Below are 21,656 nucleotides of genomic sequence, written 5' to 3'. Positions count from 1 at the left end.
CTTGGGGGTCACCACAACATGGGGAACTGTATTATGGGGTCACGGCATTAGAAAGGTTGAGAATCACTGCTTTAGAGAGAGACACATGGAGGGAAATGATAACAATGAATTTTCTGGCTAGGGAATTAGGGTAAACAATCCATGTCATATACCATATTTTATTTAATCATTATTAAGAGGGTAAATAGCTGTTTTTGGCCATGTCAGAATACAAACAGTTTTCAACTTATGACCAGAATTGGGACTGCAACTTCTGTTGTGAAGTGATGCATTTGTTAAATGAGTCATGTCTGATTTTATGACCGTTTTTACTGTGGTCGTTAAGCGAACCCAGCTCCTCCCATTGATTTTGCTTGTTGGAAGCTCCCTGGCGAGGTCACAAATGAGAATCTCATGTGACCCTGGGACACTGCAACCACCCCTAAGCACAGGCCGAATGCCTGGATTTTCGGTCGCGTGACTGCAGGGTCACTGCTAGTTTAAGTGTGAGAACTGGTCATAAGGTAACTTTTCCGACACCACCGTAACTTCGAACTGTCATTAAACAAATGACTAGGTCGAAAACTACTTGTATGGAGGTTGAATGAGGTCTTTCCAATCGTTGACTACTTCAGCCTTTTACAATAGCAGCAATTAAATCTAAGATCTTCCACATATAAAATACTAACAATTGAGTGTGGTCTCTTGAAGCACCTATATGACCCTGCAGCTCTTGAAAATTGAGAGTTAGCAACTTGGCTTGCTTGCTTACAATTTTAACAAGCATGGAATCCTTCTCATCTTTCCTAATACCTTCTCCTACGGGTGTCCCATAATAGAGCCCTGGTGGCGCAGTGGTTAGAATGCAACACTGCAGGCTACTTCTCCTGACTGCCGTCTGCCAGCAGTTTGGCAATTTGAGTCTCCATCCATCTGAGGTCGGTAAAATGAGGACCCAGATTGTTGGGGGCCATATGCTGGCTCTGTAAACCGCTTAGAGAGGGCTGTAAAGCACTGTGAAGTGGTATGTAAGTCTCAGTGCTATTGCTAATTTTCTTGTTTGTGTTTTATTATTTATGATTTTATCTTACGATTTATGATTTACCACTTTGTTGTTCGTATGTACACAGAGAACTTACGCACCGGAGACAAATTTCTTGTGTGTCCAATCACATTTGGCCAATAAAGACTATTCTATTTTATATTCTGTTCTATAAAAGAAAATAGTAAAGCGAGAAAGAAGACCTGAGCAGAAAAAAGTAGGATTTCAGAAAATTGAAGAATGGAAATGACCAAAATGAGCTTATCGAACAGTCAGAAACCAGTAACTCGTTATACAACTCCTCTATTGAATTATCCTGTATTTTAAAGAAAGTTTATATGGAAAAGCAGAGAAAACTGACTTATTGTTACATGGATTCTCAGCTTTCTGTGGAAAAGTTTAAAGGGAGAAAAAAAGTGCTATTAGTCGGCTAAATATGTTTAGTAATTTAAATCTTGTATTTAATTAATATTTAGTTAAACAGAATATTTATTCTATTATCAGCGGATGGTCTTTTCATAGTTTCTAGTATTTTGCTCACAAAATATATATTCCTTGTGGTTTATTTCTACCAAATCTTTCTTTACAGTTTGTCTCCAAAGCCCATTGTCCTGATCGGCCACTTCTTTGCCGTTGCCCTCTACGCCATTTACTTTTGTTTCAAATCCGAATCGTGGATCACCAAACCTCGGGCCATTTTCAGCAGCCTCGCAGTGATGTACCGAGCTTGCTCTGTCATATTCCCACTTGTATATTCTGAAATGAAATACCTCATCTACTGAATACAGAGGGGCAAAGAGACGGGAAGCGGAACCGCTTGGATTTCTTTGCGTCTTCCTGATGTGCCTGGTCTCTTATTAAGTCGAAAAGACAACAGCAGCAACAAAGCTGTTGGCCTGAGATCCTGCGGTGGCGCTTTGAGGTTTATAAGCACATAGATAATCTTGTCAAACAAGGGTATGTTGAAAACAAAACAAAACACTCTAATCCAAGGGAGAGAGAAGGGAGGTCACAACAGTTACTTCTGAGAGCAAGTGTCTAGCATATTAGGGGAGGGGTCATTGGCAGATTGCCTTTCCTTGCCCCCCTGATTTTTGCAGCCAGGACTTACAGAAGAAATTAATGACATTCCCAGAGCCACTGGTCTGAACTATGAGTGTATGTCCACAGCTTAGAGACCTTCCAGACTGCGCACATTTTTTTCCCAGTCCTACAGAATTTGCTTTATTTCCTCCCTCCCTGACCAGCTGTTCTTCTATTTCCTCCTACTTTTTTTTGGGGGGGGGGGGAAGAAACAGGAGTTTGTTCATCCCCCTAATAGGGACTCAACAACAACTGCAATCAAAGTTATCCTGCCAGGAGGCGACAAATCTAAAATGGATGGTGTTGCTTAGGTTGGCACAGTAAACCAAGCGTGGGCTACATCGTACTGGTTTAGTTCACAGGTAAAACCCAGCTTATTTCAATGACCTTCCAAACCAAATACACTTTGTAGAGAGAAACCGGACAACGTATTCTCCCTAGCCTTGCTTTTTTTAAAAAAAAATATGTAGGATTTTATTTTATTTATAGAGGAATGCTTGTTGAGCTTCCATTGTAGCCTGAAATGATACAGCCCAGGGCATGCCACCTCAGGAAGAACTAAGCCAATACTGAGCTTTATGTAACGACTGCGAGGAATTGTAGGTGCCTTCATACTGCCGGCTTCATTAGAACTGCCTTATTTTGAAAGGTTAGAACTAGGGAACTTATGGTCCTCAAGATGCTGTACTAGAGCTTTCATAAATAAGTGATGGCTGGGGCTGATGGAACTTGGAATCTCAACATCTCATTAAGGCAAGGAGGATTGCAGAGGAGGAATTAGTGCAGAAGGAGTAGTGATGTCTGTATGGCATTGTCCCCATTCGTTGGGTTCCTAGGAGGAGAGTCAAGCATCATCATGAACAGAAAGATTTTAGCTATTTACTGAGATAAACAGGGTATGTGTCTATGTTCACATATATAAAAACACACATCTATGTTGCCTTGTACAAATAAAGTTTCTAAAAGAGAATACTTGCAACAACCCTTTTCAGCTATTATAACAGAGATAGCTAAAATGGCAGTATAGGTGGTGGCACTGCTTTGTTACATTGATAAAATAAATGAAACTAAGGAGGTCATCTCAATCATTTTTTTTTAAAAAAAGCATCTGCAGCTCTTACATGTATATTTCTTCACTGATATTTTCTGGTGTTGAGCTTTTCTGTCAAGTAACATGTAAACATATATTACATGAATATGCTGTGTTTTTGTTTAAGTTCTGGTACATATTCTAGGGATTGTCTCCATTTTCTTTTCCATTCAGTTGTAGAAGGGGAACACTCTTCTGACAGGTCCAAAAGCATTTTTTTTTGAGGGGGGGGGAACTAAGAATCTTGTTTTGTTTTTAAATGGGTGCCAGGAGTAGGCAGCACCCAAACAAAAAAAATGATTCAATTCGAATAAAACAAACTAGTAGCGCTATGGTGGTCATCCAAGTTCTTAATATATGTTTTTGTTGTTGCATTAAAGTGTGCAACTTTTAACAGGATTTTTGAGGGATGGAGTTGAACATCTATATTCTTGCTGTTATTATTATAGCCCAGAACTTATAATAAATTCTTGCTTTTCTGATCATTTTTGTCAACTCTTAAATTTACATTCTCACATTCTATAAGGTTGGATTCTGTGCTAGTTGCAAACTGGATGTCCGGAAATGGATATGAGGCAGAAATTCTAACCCTACCTCGATTTTGTATAATATAAGAAGGGACAGAGAGAAAGTTGGACAGACTTTCAAGAATTTGTTATTATATCTTAATATAATAATTAAAGTAGCATTACTGGAATCCTTGCAGTGTGTTTCCTGACTTAGCCTATCTTGAAAGCCTATCCAAGTTTCTCATCTTATGCTAAACAGAATTGAGAAGGAGTTATTTTGAGCTTCTTTTCAATGTTGTCCAAGTTTTGAAGCTCTGTAATTATATGGAAAGGGCTACGTCAAATTGCGGACGAGAGAGACAACAAACAGCAATATGATGTATTAGCTAAATTAGAAATTTAAGTAACTAAGTAAGATAAAACAGGAGAATTAGCAAGTAAAAAACTGTTGCAATAAATATAATGCTGTCTTATGGTCCAGCCTTACTGTTAAGACATTCTTTGAATAGCATGGTCCATTACAAGCATCGCTGGTTTATTTGGCTAAGGGGTCAATGTAAGTTTGCTGAGACTAGCAGAAGTATATGACAAGATTGCTGTAACTTCTGGTATTTAACCAGGTAACAGGAGAAAGATAGCATCACAGTCTAATATCAAATAATTCAGGAAGTCAACAAACCCCGGATCAAATATTTAGCATGCAAGCTTCATTAACTGTATATTGTATACAATTGTATATTAACATTGTATATGTTATTAACAGAGGGACTGAATCAAGATCAGATAAAGTATTTGTACTATTTTATAATGCCTTAGTTAAGACCACACTTAGAATGTTGCTTTTAGTTTTGGTCTCCATGATATAAAAAAGATGTTGAGATTGTAGAAAGAATGCAGAGAAGAGCAACAAAGGGGACTGGAGGCTAAAACATATAAAAAACAGTTGCAGGAATTGGGTATATTTAATTTAATGAAAATAAGGTCTAGGGATGACATGACAGCAATATTCCAATGTCTAATGTACTGCCACCAAAGAAGTGGAGGTCAACCTATTTTCCAAAGCACCTGAAGGCAGGACCAGAAGAAGCGGATGGAAACTAATCAAGGAGAGAAGCAACCTAGAACGAAGGAGAAATTTCCTGACAGAACAATTAATCAGTGGAACAGCTTGCCTTCAGAAGTAGTGGGAGCTCCACTTTACGTTTTAAAGAAGACACTGGACAACCATTTGCCTAAAATGGTATAGGGCAGTGATGGCGAAGCTTTTAGAGACTGCCCAAACTGCAACCCAAAACCCACTTATGTATCGTCGGGTGCCTGGTGGGCTTGGCCCATTGGGTGGGTGTGGCTGCGGTGGTAACGGCAGACTGGGTGGGACTAAAAAGTTCAATCAATCAATCAATTCCAACTTTGCGAGATCTTTTTTTTCCTGCGAGAAGTTGAAATTGATTGATTGAACTTTTTTTTTTTTTGGGCACACGGTGGCAGAGGCCTAAAGCAAAAAGGTTTTATAAAACCCAGCTGAAGGCCTAGGACTGGGGCGATGGCGCGCATGCCCACAGAGAGGGCTCTGAGTGGCACCTATGGCACGCGTGCCATAGGTTCGCTATCACGGGTATAGGGTCTCCTGCTTGAGCAGAGAGTTGAACTAGAAGACATCCAAGGTCCGTCTAATTCCATTATTCTGATTCTGATTAACATCAATAATGATACTATGTAAATAATGCACTGATGAAAAAAGTCAACGTTTACAATCCACTCATTTCACTGTTATTGTTTTTTAGTTGTGTTACAAAAAATATAGTTCCATATTTACATGCTGCTCTCTAGGAACAGAAATGATTTTTGTAAAGGAATTGTGTACGCCATAGGTTAAGTACAAAATACACACTGCTTAAATTTAATAATCCATTGGCTTTGATACCATGATTCCAGTTATTTTTATAATAACATTAATTTTCAGTGATTATGCAAACTCATACATTTTTAGATACTTTTTTTCCCGCCTTATCACCTATTGAGGTTTGTTTCTTGTTTCCATTCAGAACCAGCAGTTGATATTTCACAGAACTGTCCGAAATTCATCAAAAATGAAATTAGGCACGTGGGCCTCAACCACCTAAGGAAAGAAAGGGCTTATTATTCCTGTTAAATATTTGTTTCTTTACTTTTTAAATGTTCTTATTAAAGTTAACTGTAGGGTAAAATACAAATAAAAAAAAACTGAGAAAGCTAAAGAAAGAAACGTGCAGAAAGAGGCAAAAAGGAAGAAAAAAAGTACTGATTTTTAAATTTTTTCAGTGCAGTAAAATATAAAAAAAGTTCCAACCTCAATCTTTTTCTTTACATTTCCAAAGGTTTCAAACTATTTCTATATTGGAGAAGTTGGCTTTCTGAAGAGAAGCGCTTAGGGGTGAAGTGGGAAACTGCAACTATACAAGAATCATTAAGGCATAGCCATTGCTATTTTTATTAAATCTATACTTAATTCTTTTAGTTTTGATTAAGCCCACCATTTGCAGATCAAATTTTATTTTCAGAAAAGATGAGCCTTGTTCCAAATTAATGGTGAACTAAGTTATTCAGAGTGTGACGTCCAAGTTCCAAGCAAGCAAGTTTTGCAAAGGAAACTGCTTAATTATTCTTTTATCTTTCTCAGCTGTGGCAACCTTTTAAAACCAGAATTATCAGAAATGATCATACTGGCTGGGGAATTCTGGAAGTTGAGGTCCACATATCTTAAAGTTGCCAAGGTTGGGAAATGCTGCTCTAAAGCTTATTCTAAGGATGACTTGAAAAATAGAGGTATACATGCTGGGTGTTTTTGTCCATTCAGTTCATTGGACTCATTCTAAAAAAAAAAATCCCTTGTTACTTACCCTTCTTGGTAATTTTGTGTAACGAACATAATCTTCTAAAAAAAGCAGGGCGCCCACAACATCTGCTGGCATTTCTGGGACCTTCTGGCTGTGAATTAAGGACAAAACCACAACATGAGATGGTTTAATCACCTCTTATTTTAAGAGGGATTAAATCTGGTGAGTATTTGACTGAGAGACAACTCCGAGCCTTTAAGCTAGACAGGAATTAAAAGAAGAGCTGGTGCTACAAGTTCTGTCAAGGACAAGATTTAAACACTGTCAACATGTGGTTTGACTGATTTTGGCTTAGCACGTCTTGTGAACTCATGCTGCCTGTGATTTGCTAACTAAACTGTGCCTTGAGAATATGTGAACTTAGCCATTGACAAAAATTCAACTTTACGGGGTGAATTGTTGGTGTACAATTCTGTGCCTCTTTGGCCCGTCACATTTCAAACAGGTGAGTTGGAAACAGGTTTAGAAAAGGGACAAGGGAGCCACCAGTGATCAAACTTTTAATTTTATTGAGGGTGGGGAAACTATGGCCCTCTGAATATTGGTAAGCTACAACTTTCAGAATTCCTAATCATTAGCCAACCTGCATTGTTGCAAGCTGTAACTCAGCAACATCCAAAGGCTAGATGGTCTCCACCCTCTACTGAGCAGCTCATGTCTTCTTAACCATGGAGTGTAACTCTCAGCTCAGAAATTCAAATTAAAGCTTCTTGGACAATGGCTAGCCAGCTGCGATTTGAAGGGGAATCCAATCCTAACACCTTTGATTCAGCTTTGTGAAGGAGAAGTTGATACCTGGTGCACTGTTCCATTGTGGAGCGAACAAACTGACCGATCAGACCCAGAAATTGTTCAGTGTAGCGAGAATGAAACTGCTTCAGCAAAGTCAGGAGCCCCAGTACCAGAGGTGGCCAGTCAATGGGATCAGCTGGCTTTCGACAAACCATCCCTGAAGGAAAACAAAACCCAACCCAATACATTTTCTCATAGTTTGGGGGTTGCAGCATAAGGCACAGCTGGTGGCAGCAATTCAGAATACTATGGAAAATCCGTGTTACATGATGGTCTCTATGGCTTGGGAATACGTGGCGAAATGGATTCCCTCTAGTATTTTCCTTGGATTATAGTCCATCTTAATATTTGCAAGCTGCATCCAAGGAACAATTCATTACTCAAGGATAACCATCCCCCAAAAGGAACTTAAACAGAATTTGTACATGAAAGGTTCCTCTTTCCAGTTGTATCCAATTCTAGGGGGAGGTGCCCATCTCCATTTCTTAGTAGAGGGAGCCAGTTACAGACACACACACACTATATATACATATATTTATAGATATACACATACCTATACTGATGGGCAAAAGAATATATCCATCTAAGAATGGTTCTCAACCTGTGGGTCGGGACCCCATTTGGGGTCGAACAACCATTTCACGGGGGTCGCCAAACAATGCAGCCCGCCATTTTTTCCCCCTTTTCCTTAACTGTGCTACTCCCTTTTATTCTATTGGCTTGTGAAAGCCAATAGAATAGACTCTCTTGAACAGAGTCTAATTCCATTGGCTTTCAAAAGCCAATAGGAATTGTCCAGGCTGTCTCTGCCCTGCTGAGCCCGCCAAAAGTCCCATTCTGCAAACGGTGCTGTACCAGTTGAGTAGTCCTTGACTTACGACCGGTTGAGTAGTCCTCGACTTACGACCGGTTGGGGGTCGTGGCATTAAAAAGGTTGAGAACCACTGATCTAGGTATAAAACTATATATATATTTATAGAGAGACGGCAGCTCCGATCACACTTTGCTCGCACAAGCACAAAGCTGAAGACCCCAGCCTGAAGATGACGAGTGGGACCTCGTCGAAACATCGCCAAGATACTCTCAATCTTACACGGGAAAAGACCCACATCACAGAACTCAGGAGGTTACAACGCTAAAGTTCAGGATGTTACAACACAGCCAACCACCCAGGATGTTGCAACACAGAACTCAGGATATCACTACACTAGATCTCAGGATGTCACCACACAGCTTATTACCCAGGTCATTACAAAACAAAAGACTAATGGGCACACAGCCAGTACTCAGGATGTTATGAAACAGCCGAACAATCTGCAAACAATAACTCCCAACACAGCCAACCAACCCACCTACAGCAAGTAAGCCAGCACTCCACACGCACACCAATATTTATAGAGCAGTGTTTCTCAACCTTGACAATTTTAAGGCATGTGGACTTCAACTCCCAGAATTCCACATGCCTTAAAATTGTCAAGGTTGAGAAACACTGTTATAGAGAGACGGCAGGTCCGATCGCACTTTGCTCGCACAAGCACGAAGCCGAAGACCCCAGCCTGAAGATGACCAGGGCAGCTTGCATGTTAGGCAGCTGTATTTGAATTTATAGTGTCCACAGTATGTGACGTCTGCCTGTAAAACATGCCCCTAGATTGGAGCGAAACGCAGAACAGACTGATTTATATTTGGTAGACTGGGTGCCTCACCCAACAGATGTGTGTGTGTGTGTGTGTGTGTGTGTGTGTGTGTGCGCGGTGTGCGTGTCAATAAATGTATATATAAAAATGTATACATACATATGCATATACATATACATACATATGAGTTCACTAGAACTCCTAAGAATTATAGCACAAATTTAGAGCAATTAAATTCTGTGCAATTCTATCTGCAAGGAAATTTGAATGCTGGTAATTTTGATAAAGTGAAAATACTTTTCTAATCACCTATGCTTAAAGTGAAAGGTTACAGAAAAATTAATACTATACCTAAGTGTTTACTGTATTGAAGTTTTGGCAACTGGGAAATCAGAAACAGAAAATTCACAATGGGGAAATACGGCAATCGTTTTGTCGTAATGTAGATCTGGGAAAGAACATTTTGAAGGAAAGAATGTATTAATTTTTTTAAAAAAAAATCCAGATTATTTTATAATCACCATTTCAGACAGCAAAACAATGAAATTCATACAGTTCTTTAAAAAAAATCACGCAAAAGAACTGAAGAAAAAGAGATTATGCTATGCTAAATCAATGCAAAGAAAGAACAGAGGGAGGAAAAATAATCTATTGAACAAAAGAAAATAATGGGATAGTTCTATAGTTGAGAAACTAGACAGACCATCATGCTGAGAATCAGAGAACGTTTTCTGAAGATGCTGTTTAATTGAGATACCATCACTAAAGAAGCTCTTTCTATCCACAACTTCTGAATGTTTGACAGGGCTTTTGAAATAAAAGCTTGAAATGATGACGAATACATTACCTATTTCTGTTTGCATTGGTGGCCCACGGTTTCTATACTGTCCAAAGTTGTTGCAGGGTTCGGTGTTAAATTTAAACCAAGAAATTATTTTTCCGCATTTGCCCCCTCCTCCCCCTGCAATCCCACCCTTCCAATCTGAGCTCTGCTGCCTCTTTTTCTGCCGGATTCACGGTTTTTCCAGAGTTAAAAACAGAACTGAGACCTCTTCGTAAAGATGGTGTCGCATAGGTTAGAGGGCCATGCTGATTAAACATGCCAGTGATTGGGGCCACAGATTGGGATGACCCCAAGGACTGAGAGAGCTTAATTAGGAAAAGGGTCTCACCTTATTCAGTGGATTATGGATGCCAGCAGCCTCCAGGTAAGCAGTAATTTCATACAGGAGGGTGTTATCTTCTTTGGGGCAAGGCAAAGAAGGGTCTTGATAATGGGCCTCTATATCAGCCAGGATTGCTCTATAAGGGCAAAAGAACACCAGAGCACCTTTACTGAATCTGGCCAAAGGCCAACCTATTTCTGTGTTCTACGTCCTACAGTAGTCAGAATGGATTTGAGAAGCTCAAACATTGAGTGGACAGCAATCTCACCACCCAATTGCTCCCACCCTCCTAGCCTTCCACAAGAGCCTGAAGTTGTGAGTGTTCCATCACTGGAGGTTTTTAAGAAGAAATTGGACAACCATTTGTCTGAAATGTTACAGGGCCTCCTGCTTGAGCAGGGGGTTGGACTAGAAGACCTCCAAAGTCCCGTCCAACTCTGATATTTTGACCTGGCTCTGCCAGTTGACCTAGATGGGGAACTTCCATGCTGGAGGTGGCTGCTAGATTGAGGGCAGACCCCCACCTCCTCCCGCCCCTTTGCTCTCTACCCATCCATCTGTTTGGTTATCATACTGATGTATTATTCTCACGGTGTTCCTTCATCGTTGCTTATTTTATTGTTCTATTATTTTACTTGTTCCACTTATCCACTTTTTCATTTCTCGTCGAGGTGGCGCAGCAGTTAGAGTGCAGTACTGCAGGCCACTTTAGCTGACTGTGTTCAGCAGGTCAGCGGTTCAAATCTCACCAGCTCAAGGTTGACTCAGCCTTCCATCCTTCCGGGGTAGGTAAAATGAGGACCCAGGTTGTTGGGGGCAATGTAAATATATATATACATTGCTTACTGGTGTACACCGCTTAGAGAGTGCTTGCACTTAAAGCGGTATATAAGTCTCATAAATAAATAAATAAATAAATAAATTTCACTATTGGAAGCCGCTTAGAGTAAGCCCCACAGTAAGAGAGGAAATAAAGTTAACAAACAGATAAATAAATTCTCCTTTCTATTTTTCCCCAGCAGCTGGTATTTAAGGATTTGTAGCTTGTAATTCTGGAGCTCAGAAAGGGTCAATGAGATTAGCCGCCATGCTCACTTGATCCCTCACAAACGGTCTAATTTCTTTCAAAACTGAACTGATAATCAGGCCATGGTTACAATTAAGCAGCAAATAAAGAATTTATGAGCGAACATAAATCTGGAGCAGATGTCAAGAGGATTCCAAACATTGGACTGATAATTGCTTCCTGCTACCAAGATCCATGAATGACTAGAGACTAATTTCCCGTTCTTTGTGGTGCAACCTATTTTTTTGAACCCATGGCTCTACCCAAATTTGCTTTGCATTCTGAGCTGAGAGGAGCATCTCAAATTGTAGATGCTCCCTTTTGATGCCCATGGATTTGAAAAGTTATTATTATTTATGTTGTCGTCCCAGAATATGAGAAGCGATTATCATTGTTACCATCCCAGTGATACACGCTAGTCCTCAAGAAGCTTGCGGTCTTACTTGTTAAGGTTCTCCAGGGCAGCTGCTAAATGCTTGGAGTCGAATCTGCAGGAATAGTTCAGTTCATTGCCTATTTGGCGTCTTAAAATTTGCATCTGGCCAACCTAGGGAAGAGATGACGAGAATTAAAAGATCCCCCCCCCAAATGAAAACGAATGAATAGTACAATTTATTGCCTAAAACAGTGATGGCGAACCTTTTAGAGACCGAGTGCCCAAACTGCAACCCAAAACCCACTTATGTATCGTCAGGTGCTGGGTGGGTGTGGCCCATTGGGTGGGCGTGGCTTCGGTGGTAATGGCAGACTGGGTGGGACTAAAAAGTTCAATGAATTCCAACTTTGCGAGATCTTTTTTTTTTCCCCGTGAGAAGTTGAAATTGATTGATTGAACCTTTTTTTTTGCACACGGCAGCGGAGGCCTAAAGTGAAAAGGTTTTATAAAACCCAGCTGAAGGCCTAGGACTGGGGCAATGGTGCGCGTGCCCACAGAGAGGACTCTGTGTGCCACTTGTGGCACGTGTGCCATAGGTTCGCCACCACGGGCCTAAAACATCCTGGGTTTTTTTTAATGGACACTGAAGATTACCAGTTAAAAGTTACTATTATAGCCCTAATGAAGCTTTTCCCAAGACATCCTAGATGTATTGATCCTACAACTTCCAGAATCCCATTTATCCGAAAAAGTGTAATGTAGGAAGGAGCACCCTAATGCTCTACGTTACGATTCAGAAGACTTGACTGACTTCTAAGAGGATTGCTCCCAAGAAAATAGGCACCTTATCTATTTAAGGAGAGTGTTTGATTCTGATATTAATGAAGCATCAGCTAACTTAGCTGCTTCTTATAGCAATCAAAACTTCATGTTTCACCCTCCTGTTAAAGAACAACATGGCTGTTGCATTTTATTTATGTACATATGCATGTCTTTCCAATTTCTGATCTAGCCAAAAGCCTGGGATTTTCTGATAACCTCTCATCCAAGATTTAACCAGGTCCAACTCTGTTTAGCTTTTTCAACATCACGGACTGTGAAGACATCCAAGTTTTCAGAGACTTTTAGAATATCCTCAAGGTGAGACCCATGTGGATTCTGCTGTAAGGTGCAGCTCCCAAACTTCTCTCAGCTAGAGGGTCATCCAGATGTTCCCTATCCCATGACTGATATAGCCAAAGTACCTTCATAATTGTGTCAAGGTAGGCAGCCCAGATCTTCTGTGTTTTGGTAATTGCTGTAGAATAGACTCTGTTACAATTAGCTGCAACAGAACATTGAGAGAAAAATAAGTTTTAGAAGTGACTTTCTATTCCTCCTCTCCCTCTACAATTATTATTCTGTTTCCTCCACCCCATAAAAAAATACTCTGAAGACAGTATTTCTCAACCTTGGAAAGTTTTCAGTTGCGTGGACTTCAACTTCCAGAATTCTCCAGCCAGTATTCCAACACAGCCATTGTAAGAGCCATCCATCATTGCCAGACCCCCGGGCAGGGGACAGAACCATGTCTTTGGGGCCTTCCTAAAGGCTGGGAGGGTGGGGACAGTCTAGGTTTCAGGAGTTTGGGGAAAATGATATTCCACAAGGTAGGTGCCATAGCAGAAAACGCTCCCTTTCGGGGTCTTGCCAGATGACACTCTTTCATAGATGGGACCCATAACATGCCTCTTCTACTGGTCACTAACAGGTAATCCTCAATTTATGACCATTCATTTAATGATAGTTACAATGGCCTTGGAAAAGGTGACTCATGATCTGTCCTCGATGTTATGATGATCGCACCACCCGTGTGGTCACATGATCACAATTTAGGCCCTTGGCAACTGGCTTGCTTTTACAATGGTCCTGGGGTCACCATTTGCCATCAGGTTCAGTCCTGTGATGACTCGTATAATTACTGCATTGCTTAGCACCCAAAATTCTGATCCCAATGGTGGCCATAAGTCAAGGACCGCTTGTGTTACATAGGGACAGAAAGAGAAAGAAGGTGATAGCGGGCAAGGAGGTAAATTATTCCCAGGGCTTTCATTTTCCAAATTTCATTTTATTTATTTTTCGGGTTCCTAAAAGCCAAGGTCACTCAATTCCTGGCAAATAGATGGGGAAGAAATGGAGATAGTGACAGATTTTATCTTCCTGGGCTCCTAGATCACCGCAGATGGGGACTGCAGCCAAGAAATTAAAAGACATTTGCTCCTGGGGAGGAAAGCTATGGCAAATCTAGACAGCATACTAAAAAGCAGAGACATCACCCTGCCAACAAAAGTGCGTATAGTCAAGGCCATGGTTTTCCCAGCTGCAATGTATGGCTGTGAAAGGTAGACCATAAGAAAGGCTGAGTGCCAAAGAATTGAGGCCTTTGAACTATGATGCTGGAGAAGACTTCTGCGAGTCCCCTGGACTGCAAGGCGATCAAACCGGTCAGTCCTAGAGGAGATCAACCCCGACTGCTCTTTAGAAGTTGAAGATCCTGAAGTTGAAACTCAAATACTTTGGCCACCTAATGAGAAGGAAGGATTCACTGGAGAAGAGCCTAATGCTGGGAAAGACTGAAGGCAAGAGAAGAAAGGGATGATAGAGAATGAGGTGGGTGGATGGAGTCACTGAAGCAGTAGGTGTGAGCTTAAAGGGACTCCAGAAGATGGCAGAGGACAGGAAGGCCTGGAGGAACGTTGTCCATGGGGTCACGATGGGTCGGACACGACTTCGCGAAAACAACAACAACAACAACAAAAGCCATTCAAATGCTGGCCATTTTCTAGCCCAGGACCCTGCTTTAAGGGTCTTACCCACAAGTCCTTTCAGAGGGCTGACACTCTTCATGAGAGACTTCAACGCTTCGTGGACCCCTTTATCATGCAGCACTGTTTTCTGAAACATGATGAGGAAATTCTGGAGAGAAAAGAAAAAAGATTCTTTGGGATATTCTGCAGAAAAAGTCCACTGCGGTTGCACATACTGTGTTTTGTATGGCATGAATAACCCAGAATGGAACCCAAGATCTTGTTTACAGCTGTGTTTTTCAACTATGGAAATACTACAATGTGTGGGCTTCAAAAGAACTGCTGGCCAGGGAACTCTGGGAGTTGACATCCACAGATCTTAAAATTGCCAAGGCTGAAAAATGCTGGTTTTAATGTATTCTGTGACCACGTTCAAAGTTGCTGGCTCTGGAGAAAAGAAAATTGAGAATGATGAAAATTGGAATGGTTTGTCTCCAGAAGTTGTGAGTGCTCCAACACTGGAGGTCTTTAAGAAGAGTTTGGACAACTGTTTGTCTGAAATGGTACAGGGGTTTCCTGCCTGAGCAGGTTGGACTAGAAGACCTCCAAGGTCCCTTCCAACTCTGTTAGTCTTCTATTTGTTATTTTATCTTGTTTTCTAAATTGCCTTGAGCTTCTGAGAGAAAGGCAGGACATAAATAAGTCCCAATTTATCCCACTATTAGCTAAGCTGCTTAGGAATATGGGGATTGTAGTCCATCATATCTGGAAGTGTCAGTCCTTTGAGGTAGTCCAGATAAGAAGCACAAACCATGAGTACTAAAGTTATCTTTATCATAAGGTTACAGTAACAGAATCTTGCAGGTCTGAAAATCTTTCTTCCCTCTTTTATTTTTATTTCCCCCAAAACTAGGGAGAGTCCTTTCTGAGACATCTCCCACGTACTTTTCCGTCCTTCTTTTCCTTCTATCTACCTTTCGTGTGACAGTTGTCTAGGCTGCAGCCCATCTCCATCTTTAAGGTTACAGGTACTCCTCACTCAACAAAGGTAATTGGGACCTGAATTTCCATCTCTTAAGTGATATAAACATAAAGCACAATGTCAAGTGACTGTGCTGCTTAGAGATGGCAATTGCTGGTTATCACTGATGGACATTAAGCAAGTTCCTATGATTTCACACCAGCTGCCCCGGTGACTTTGCTGATGGGAAGCTGGCAGGGAAGTTGCAAACACCATCATGTGACTATGATTGTCAGAAATAAGGACCAACAAGTGCTCAGATTGTGATCATGGGACTGCAGGGGTGCTGCCATGGCCGTAAGCATGAGCACCGGTCAATGCCGTTGTACATTTGAATGGACACTGAATGAATGGTTAACTGAGGACCACTTGTATTTTCACAACTGATTATAGGAGGCTAATGGAGAGAAAAATGGTACCCATTTCTTAGTCCAGGAGGACTTGTTTTGTGATAATCTGGCTGAACTGGAGCTGGGCTGGGGCCTGGTTACCTGCAACTCTTTGACAATCATGAAGCAGAGAAGACGGTCTAATCCGTTGAGACCAAAGGTTCCCAAAGTGTTCTGGATCTCGGCAAACAGGCGACTGTTGGAGACTTCCTGGTGAGTTTTCATATCATACCAGGTGTTAAGTTGATCAATATAGCAGGCAGACCTGTCAAAAGGTAAGTAGCCATCACTGAAGGAAGGATCTTATCTGTGAGCAAGCTGGCAAGTGTGAACAATCTAAGCAATCAGATATTGAGTAAAGTAAGCCAAACAAGAAACAGGAAGATCTGCAATAATAAAATTTAGATCCATTAAATTATGCAATTTTTCATACTGAGAGTCAGAGTCTATTCCGGGCTAAAACTTCTGCAGGTCTGGAATGAGATATAGTTCCACGTTTTTGACTAGTTCAGGCAGAAAGGGGAAGGGGGGGGGAAAGAAAGGAGGAAGGAGGAGGAGAAGAGGGAAAGGAAAAGGAGAAAAAAGAGTGGGGGAGGAGGAGAAAAAGGGGGGGAAGAAGAGCAGGGAGAGGGAGATAGGGAGAAGGAAGAGAAGGAGGAAGGAGAAAGAGGGAGTAGAAGGAGAGGAAGACTTTTTCCTCTTAAGATACAGACTCTGTAAGACAGACATGTCAAACACAAGGCCCGGGGGCCAGATGTGGCCTGCAAAGTAGTTTCATGTGGCCAGTGAAGCCATCCTGGAAACAGTGAGGGAATGGCCCTCGCTGCCTTGGCCCTGGCCCAGGCCCAGGCCGGCTGGGAGCCAATGTACAATTTTGTGGTGGCCGTCTATGCTGAAATGCATTCAGTCTTAGCTCCACAAGACTGTCTGGAAACAGCGAGGAACCAGCCCCTGCTGTGTCGGCCCCGTCCCCTGGGTGCATGCTGGGGAGGTGTCACCCTTTGTGAGGAATGAAGAAATGCACCATTGCCTGGAAATGGCCAGCAAATGGCCCTAGCCTACTTCACATATCCGGCTTGATGGGCTCCGGCGGAGGGGTTTCAGCAGGCAGTGAGGCTCCTCCAGTGGACCATGCCTTGGCACTTGCCCCGGGGTCCCACCCCCTTCTGCCAGAGACCCTCAGATCTGTCCTACTCCTGCCCAGGCCCCCACAGCACCCTTGATGCGAACGATGTAGAGCTGGCCATGCCCACCCAATAGGCCACACCCACTCTGTTCACACCCACCTAGTAGGCCACACGCACCCTGGCCACACACCCCCCCCCAGGGCTACCGCAATGCTGATGTGGCCCTCAATGAAATTGAGTTTGACACCCTTGCTGTAAGAGATGAAGGGGTAGGAGTTTTATGAAACTTTTGTCTGGTTTAGTCTGCTGATCCTATGTGGAGATGTCAGGAAATAGCCCATTTTCTACGGGAATACGCAAATTATGTAGTCTTCTTACTTTGGGTCAGTGATTCTCAGAATTTCTCTGCAGAGACGACCAATAAAAGTAACAGATTCGTCTGTAGGTGCAAATTTTGGTATTGGAATATGGGTGGATTGGTAGATGCTTTGCCAGTCTTGAATCTGAAAGACATGCACAGTGAAATCATTCTGAACTATCTCTTATTATACGTAATTGCATGTTTCCCAAAAAAAAAAAAAAAAAAAAAATCAGGCTGTTTTTCAAGACTACAGTATCCTAGTGGCGAACTGGTGTAAGGAAAACGGCCTAATTTTAAATACTGGAAAAAACAAAGAGATCATTGTCGATTTCAGAAAAGGCAGGCACGGCCACCCTTCTCTGTGCATCAATGATTCACCTGTGGAGATGGCTATCAGCATCAAATTCCTGGGTGTGCAGTTAACGAGTAGGCTGGCTTGGTCACTCAACAGTGAAAAACTGGTGAAGCGGGCACAGCAGCACTTACATTTTCTGCTCGCATGAGAAAAGCACATCTTCCTTCCCCTGTCCTGACCACTTTCTGCAGGGGAACGATCGAGAGCATCCTGTCATACAGCATCACAGTCTGGCTTGGAAGCATCACTGCTTCACAGGAAGGCGATGCAGAGAGTGGTGAGGATGGCTGAAAAGATCATTGGCAGTTTCCTCCCTTCTATCCAGGACATAGCACATAATCATTGCTTGAGTAGGGTCCGTAAGGTTGTCTGGAATGCTACACATCCTCATCAGGACCTGTTTTCCTTGTTACCTTCTGGGAGGAGGCTTCATGGTACCCGAAGCAGAACATCCAGATTCAGTCACAGTTTTGTTCCATACAGTATTAACCTTGTGAACTCTAAAGCTTCCTCCTTCTGTTATATATTCAAGATGGACAGTGATTAATATTTATATATTACTTATATGTAAGGGTGTAGGTCTATACATATGTTGTATATAGTACGTTTAAATGTGTGTTATGTATGTGTAGACTTTGAGAGCAAGCAACTAATTTTCATTTTTAATGTGTGCCATTGTGCCCACAATAAAAAAATGACAATAAATGTTATCTATCTAGTGTTATCCATGGGTAGTGTTGGTTTCAGGGCTCTTGATGGCTGCTCTCAGTCTGTCCACAGCATTTACCAGTAATCCTTGACTTATGACTGATCACTTAGTGACTGTTTGAAGTTTTGACAGACACCCCCCTCCAGGCACTTTTAACCTGGTTTCAAAGTTTTGTTCTCTCCCCCCCATAGCCATGTGTGCCATTTTTGACACATTTACTAGAAACCAGCATTTATTTATTTCCAAATTTAGGCAAAAATACCCCATAGCAAACAATGGTGGCCGTGGCGAGTTGTCCCATTCCGAACAATGGATTTGCTTAACAACAGTGGTGTTCACTTAACGATTGCAGTGGCTGCCTTACAACCGTTGCGTTTGCATTTGGATTGTGTAACTTTAAAACATAACGTTGGAAGAAGTGAGTGAAACAAGTCTAGTGCAATAAATACTGGGGCTAGATTAACCCACCGTGCTAAACTTTAACTTACTCAATCATGATCTACTGACTGATCTACATTCGGCTGGCTTCACACAACACATTAAAGCGGACTAAAAAGGAAACAATATCTTAGTGAAATGTGTGAATTTAGTCCCAAGAACTTCTTGTGGCACAATGGTTTCACTCTCTCCTTCTGTCCAGTTTTCTGTGAAGAGGTTTGGAGAGATGCTTACAGCCAGCAGAGTATTTCCTCACGCCATTTTTGGAGTCAAAATGGAGGAGGAATTCAAAGAAGGACACCAGGACTCTGAATAAGCAGCATTAAACATAAGATAGTAATCCAGTAACCCCATCGTGGGTTCCTTGATCCTCTCTGAGCTTGACTGCTTTCTTGCAGATGCTTCATTCCCCTTACCAACTAGGTAACATTATCAGTACTAGAAGGGAGTGGGGTTTATTCTCTGCAAGCTACTTGTATATAAGCAGAGAGCAACCCTTTTCCTTCTAGCACTGATGATGCTACCTAGTTGGGTAATGAAGTGTCTGCAAGAAGCTCAGGGAGCATCAAGGCCCCTGTAGTTGAACCCTGAGCTACAAATATTCTTTTCTGTTGATATCCATACATTCTACAGCTTTTTAATAAGGATGTTGAATACCTTTGCCCTTAAGAAGTTGTTGCATTCCTGCTCCACGTTGTAATTAATAATACGGGATACTTCTTCCTGCCAGATTTTTAATCCACAGATGTTGACATAGTCCTGGATGTACTCAAAGGAACGGTGGAACCCATCCATTGTGGCTGCCATATCTTTCAGTCTGGGCATCAGCTCGCTGAGCTGTGGAAATCGGGAAAATCAAAAGGTCCATCAAAAGGCCCATTCACCATCTTTGCCTTCTTAAATTTGTTACTTCTCCATTCAGGGATGTCTACAGAAGGGCAGGTTTAGGAAACTCACGACGGCAGATGCTAAGAAAGGACTGTGGGTTTGGACTGCAAAGTCACAACTGCAATTTTGATCACTTTAACCCAGGGGTCTTCAAGCTTGGCCCTTTTATGACTTGTGGACTTCAACTCCCAGAATTCCTCAGCCAGGTATGCCTGGCTGAGGAATTCTGGGAGTTGAAGTCCACAAGTCATAAAAGGGCCAAGTTTGAAGACCCCTGCTTTAACCTCTTTGTGCACATCCCAATACAGATAGTCCTCAACTTACAACTATTCATTTAGTGGCTCTTCGAAGTTACAATGGCACCGAAGAAAGTTATTTACAAACAGTTGCCACCCTTACGACTGTTGTAGCATCCCCACAGCCACGTTATCAACATTTGAGTACTTGGGCAGTCTGCATGTATTTACCACGGTTGCAGTGTCTCAGGATCACGTGATCACCATTCGCAACCTTTCCAGCTGGCTTCCGACAAGCGGAGTCAATGTGGAAAGCCAAATTCGTTCGACAAATGCATGATTCACTTAACAACTGCAGGGATTTGATTAACAACCGTGACAGACAAGGTTGTAAATCGGGCATTACTTACTTAACAACCGCCATGCCTAGCAACGGAAATTTGGTCTCAACTGTGGTTGTAAATTGAGGACTACTGGTGGATTCCAGAATTTCCTCTTTCCTGGAACCTTCTCCCTCCCTTCCAAGGAGAAACAATTTCACCATTACAAGATGGAGAGAAGGAAAAGCTGCTCAGCTGCTCTGCCTCCAAGTATTTTTAAAATGTATTTGCAAACTGGAACACCCCTGTTCCGCCACCTGTTTCAAGAGTTGCCCATAAATCTGAAAGAGAATTTGAGACTGTGTGTAATGGATGAAATCTCTCTTTCGTGAAGCTGTAGGGAGATGACTTGGAGCATTTAATTCCTAAAAGGGGAACAAGGATGAGAATTTTACTGTAACTGTTGGTACGATAACAAAGAACTGGGCTAAATGAATGTAGGCAAACAGAAAAAGGGGGGAAAGACCCCCTGATACCTTAGCTCTGGGGTTGAAGGTGAGCCCTCGGTGTAGGGCAAAAGCCACTCGTTTGACCAGCTCCTTTCTAATTCCATCTTCAAGCAGCTGTTTTGGGTCAACCTGGAAAACCCACAGAAGAGAGAAATGATAACGTGTCGTGCCTCCGTCTGAGCCTGAATCTGCGGAAGAAAATGAACTGGAACGGGACCCTATGGAGGCCGAAGGAGAGGTGTTTGTGGCTTCAGAGGAATGTGGGAAAGAGCAGGCCGAGGCAGGCCAGGCCCCTTCAGGATTGGAGCAGGAGGAACAGGAGAGGCAGAGTTCAGGTGATGAGCAAGGGTCATCCCCACCTGATCACAGAGCACGGAGAATGGAGAGGAGGGAATAACACAGGCAGTGTCTTGCCCCACTCCACAAGGAACACCTGGAGACTGAGATTTAAGGAGATGCTGTGGGGAGGGGCATTTGTCGGGAACAAACGCTGATTCCTTGGAGCGTTGTGTATTGCTGCTGATCTGTGACTTCTGTCTGGAAACCTGGAAACTTTGACTATCGGACTGTATTTCACATTCTCTCTTTTGAAAACTGCTCAGGCAAGCTAGGATTCAAACAGACTCGTTAAAGCAGGGGTTCTCAACCTTGGCAACTTTAAGACTTGTGGACTTCAACTCCCAGAATTCCTCAGCCAGCTTTGCTTTGCTGGCTGAGGAATTCTGGGAGTTGAAGTCCACAAGTCTTAAAGTTGCCAAGGTTGAGAACCCCTGCCTTAAAGTTTGTTTTCTTCCTTGTTATCTCTATGGCCTTGAGTACTTTCTTATGTTAATCAGACTGTATTTGAACCTACTTTCAGCCATAGTCGGCTCAAGGGATGTGTGTGCCGTTCTGTTGTTGG

The 21,656-nt window shown here is 42.2% G+C and overlaps 2 protein-coding genes across 8 annotated transcripts in view; one reads left to right on the top strand and one right to left on the bottom strand.

Annotated features, from left to right (window-relative positions):
* Positions 1-3,679, top strand: part of SQLE (squalene epoxidase) — a 29,270-nt gene extending 25,591 nt beyond the window's left edge. For both annotated transcript variants that reach the window (XM_039359801.1, XM_039359800.1), the window contains exon 12: positions 1,611-3,679. In XM_039359801.1, coding sequence (XP_039215735.1) covers positions 1,611-1,803 — 193 coding nt within the window. In that variant the 3' untranslated portion in view covers positions 1,804-3,679. The remainder of the gene's footprint in view (positions 1-1,610) is intronic.
* A 1,771-nt stretch (positions 3,680-5,450) lies between these two features.
* Positions 5,451-21,656, bottom strand: part of WASHC5 (WASH complex subunit 5) — a 36,678-nt gene continuing 20,472 nt past the window's right edge. For 3 of the 6 annotated variants that reach the window (XM_039359826.1, XM_039359825.1, XM_039359828.1), the window contains 13 exons: positions 20,783-20,884; positions 20,564-20,671; positions 19,460-19,639; positions 17,318-17,442; positions 15,915-16,077; positions 14,469-14,571; positions 12,861-12,940; positions 11,684-11,787; positions 10,181-10,310; positions 9,360-9,456; positions 7,375-7,528; positions 6,583-6,670; positions 5,451-5,822 (listed from right to left, as the gene is read on the bottom strand). In XM_039359826.1, the coding sequence (XP_039215760.1) occupies positions 5,766-5,822; positions 6,583-6,670; positions 7,375-7,528; positions 9,360-9,456; positions 10,181-10,310; positions 11,684-11,787; positions 12,861-12,940; positions 14,469-14,571; positions 15,915-16,077; positions 17,318-17,442; positions 19,460-19,639; positions 20,564-20,671; positions 20,783-20,884 (1,491 nt within the window). In that variant the 3' untranslated portion in view covers positions 5,451-5,765. Of the gene's footprint in view, positions 5,823-6,582; positions 6,671-7,374; positions 7,529-9,359; positions 9,457-10,180; positions 10,311-11,683; positions 11,788-12,133; positions 12,941-14,468; positions 14,572-15,914; positions 16,078-17,317; positions 17,443-19,459; positions 19,640-20,563; positions 20,672-20,782; positions 20,885-21,656 lie in introns of those variants that run through there. The other 3 variants (XM_039359827.1, XR_005558699.1, XM_039359830.1) reach the window with 3 other exon arrangements.

Source organism: Crotalus tigris, unplaced genomic scaffold, assembly GCF_016545835.1.
Source record: "Crotalus tigris isolate CLP2741 ecotype Arizona unplaced genomic scaffold, ASM1654583v1 scf7180000019137.2069052, whole genome shotgun sequence".
NCBI lineage: Eukaryota > Metazoa > Chordata > Lepidosauria > Squamata > Viperidae > Crotalus > Crotalus tigris.
The sequence above is the reverse complement of the archived record's forward strand: the minus strand, read 5'-3'. Positions and strand labels throughout refer to the sequence as shown.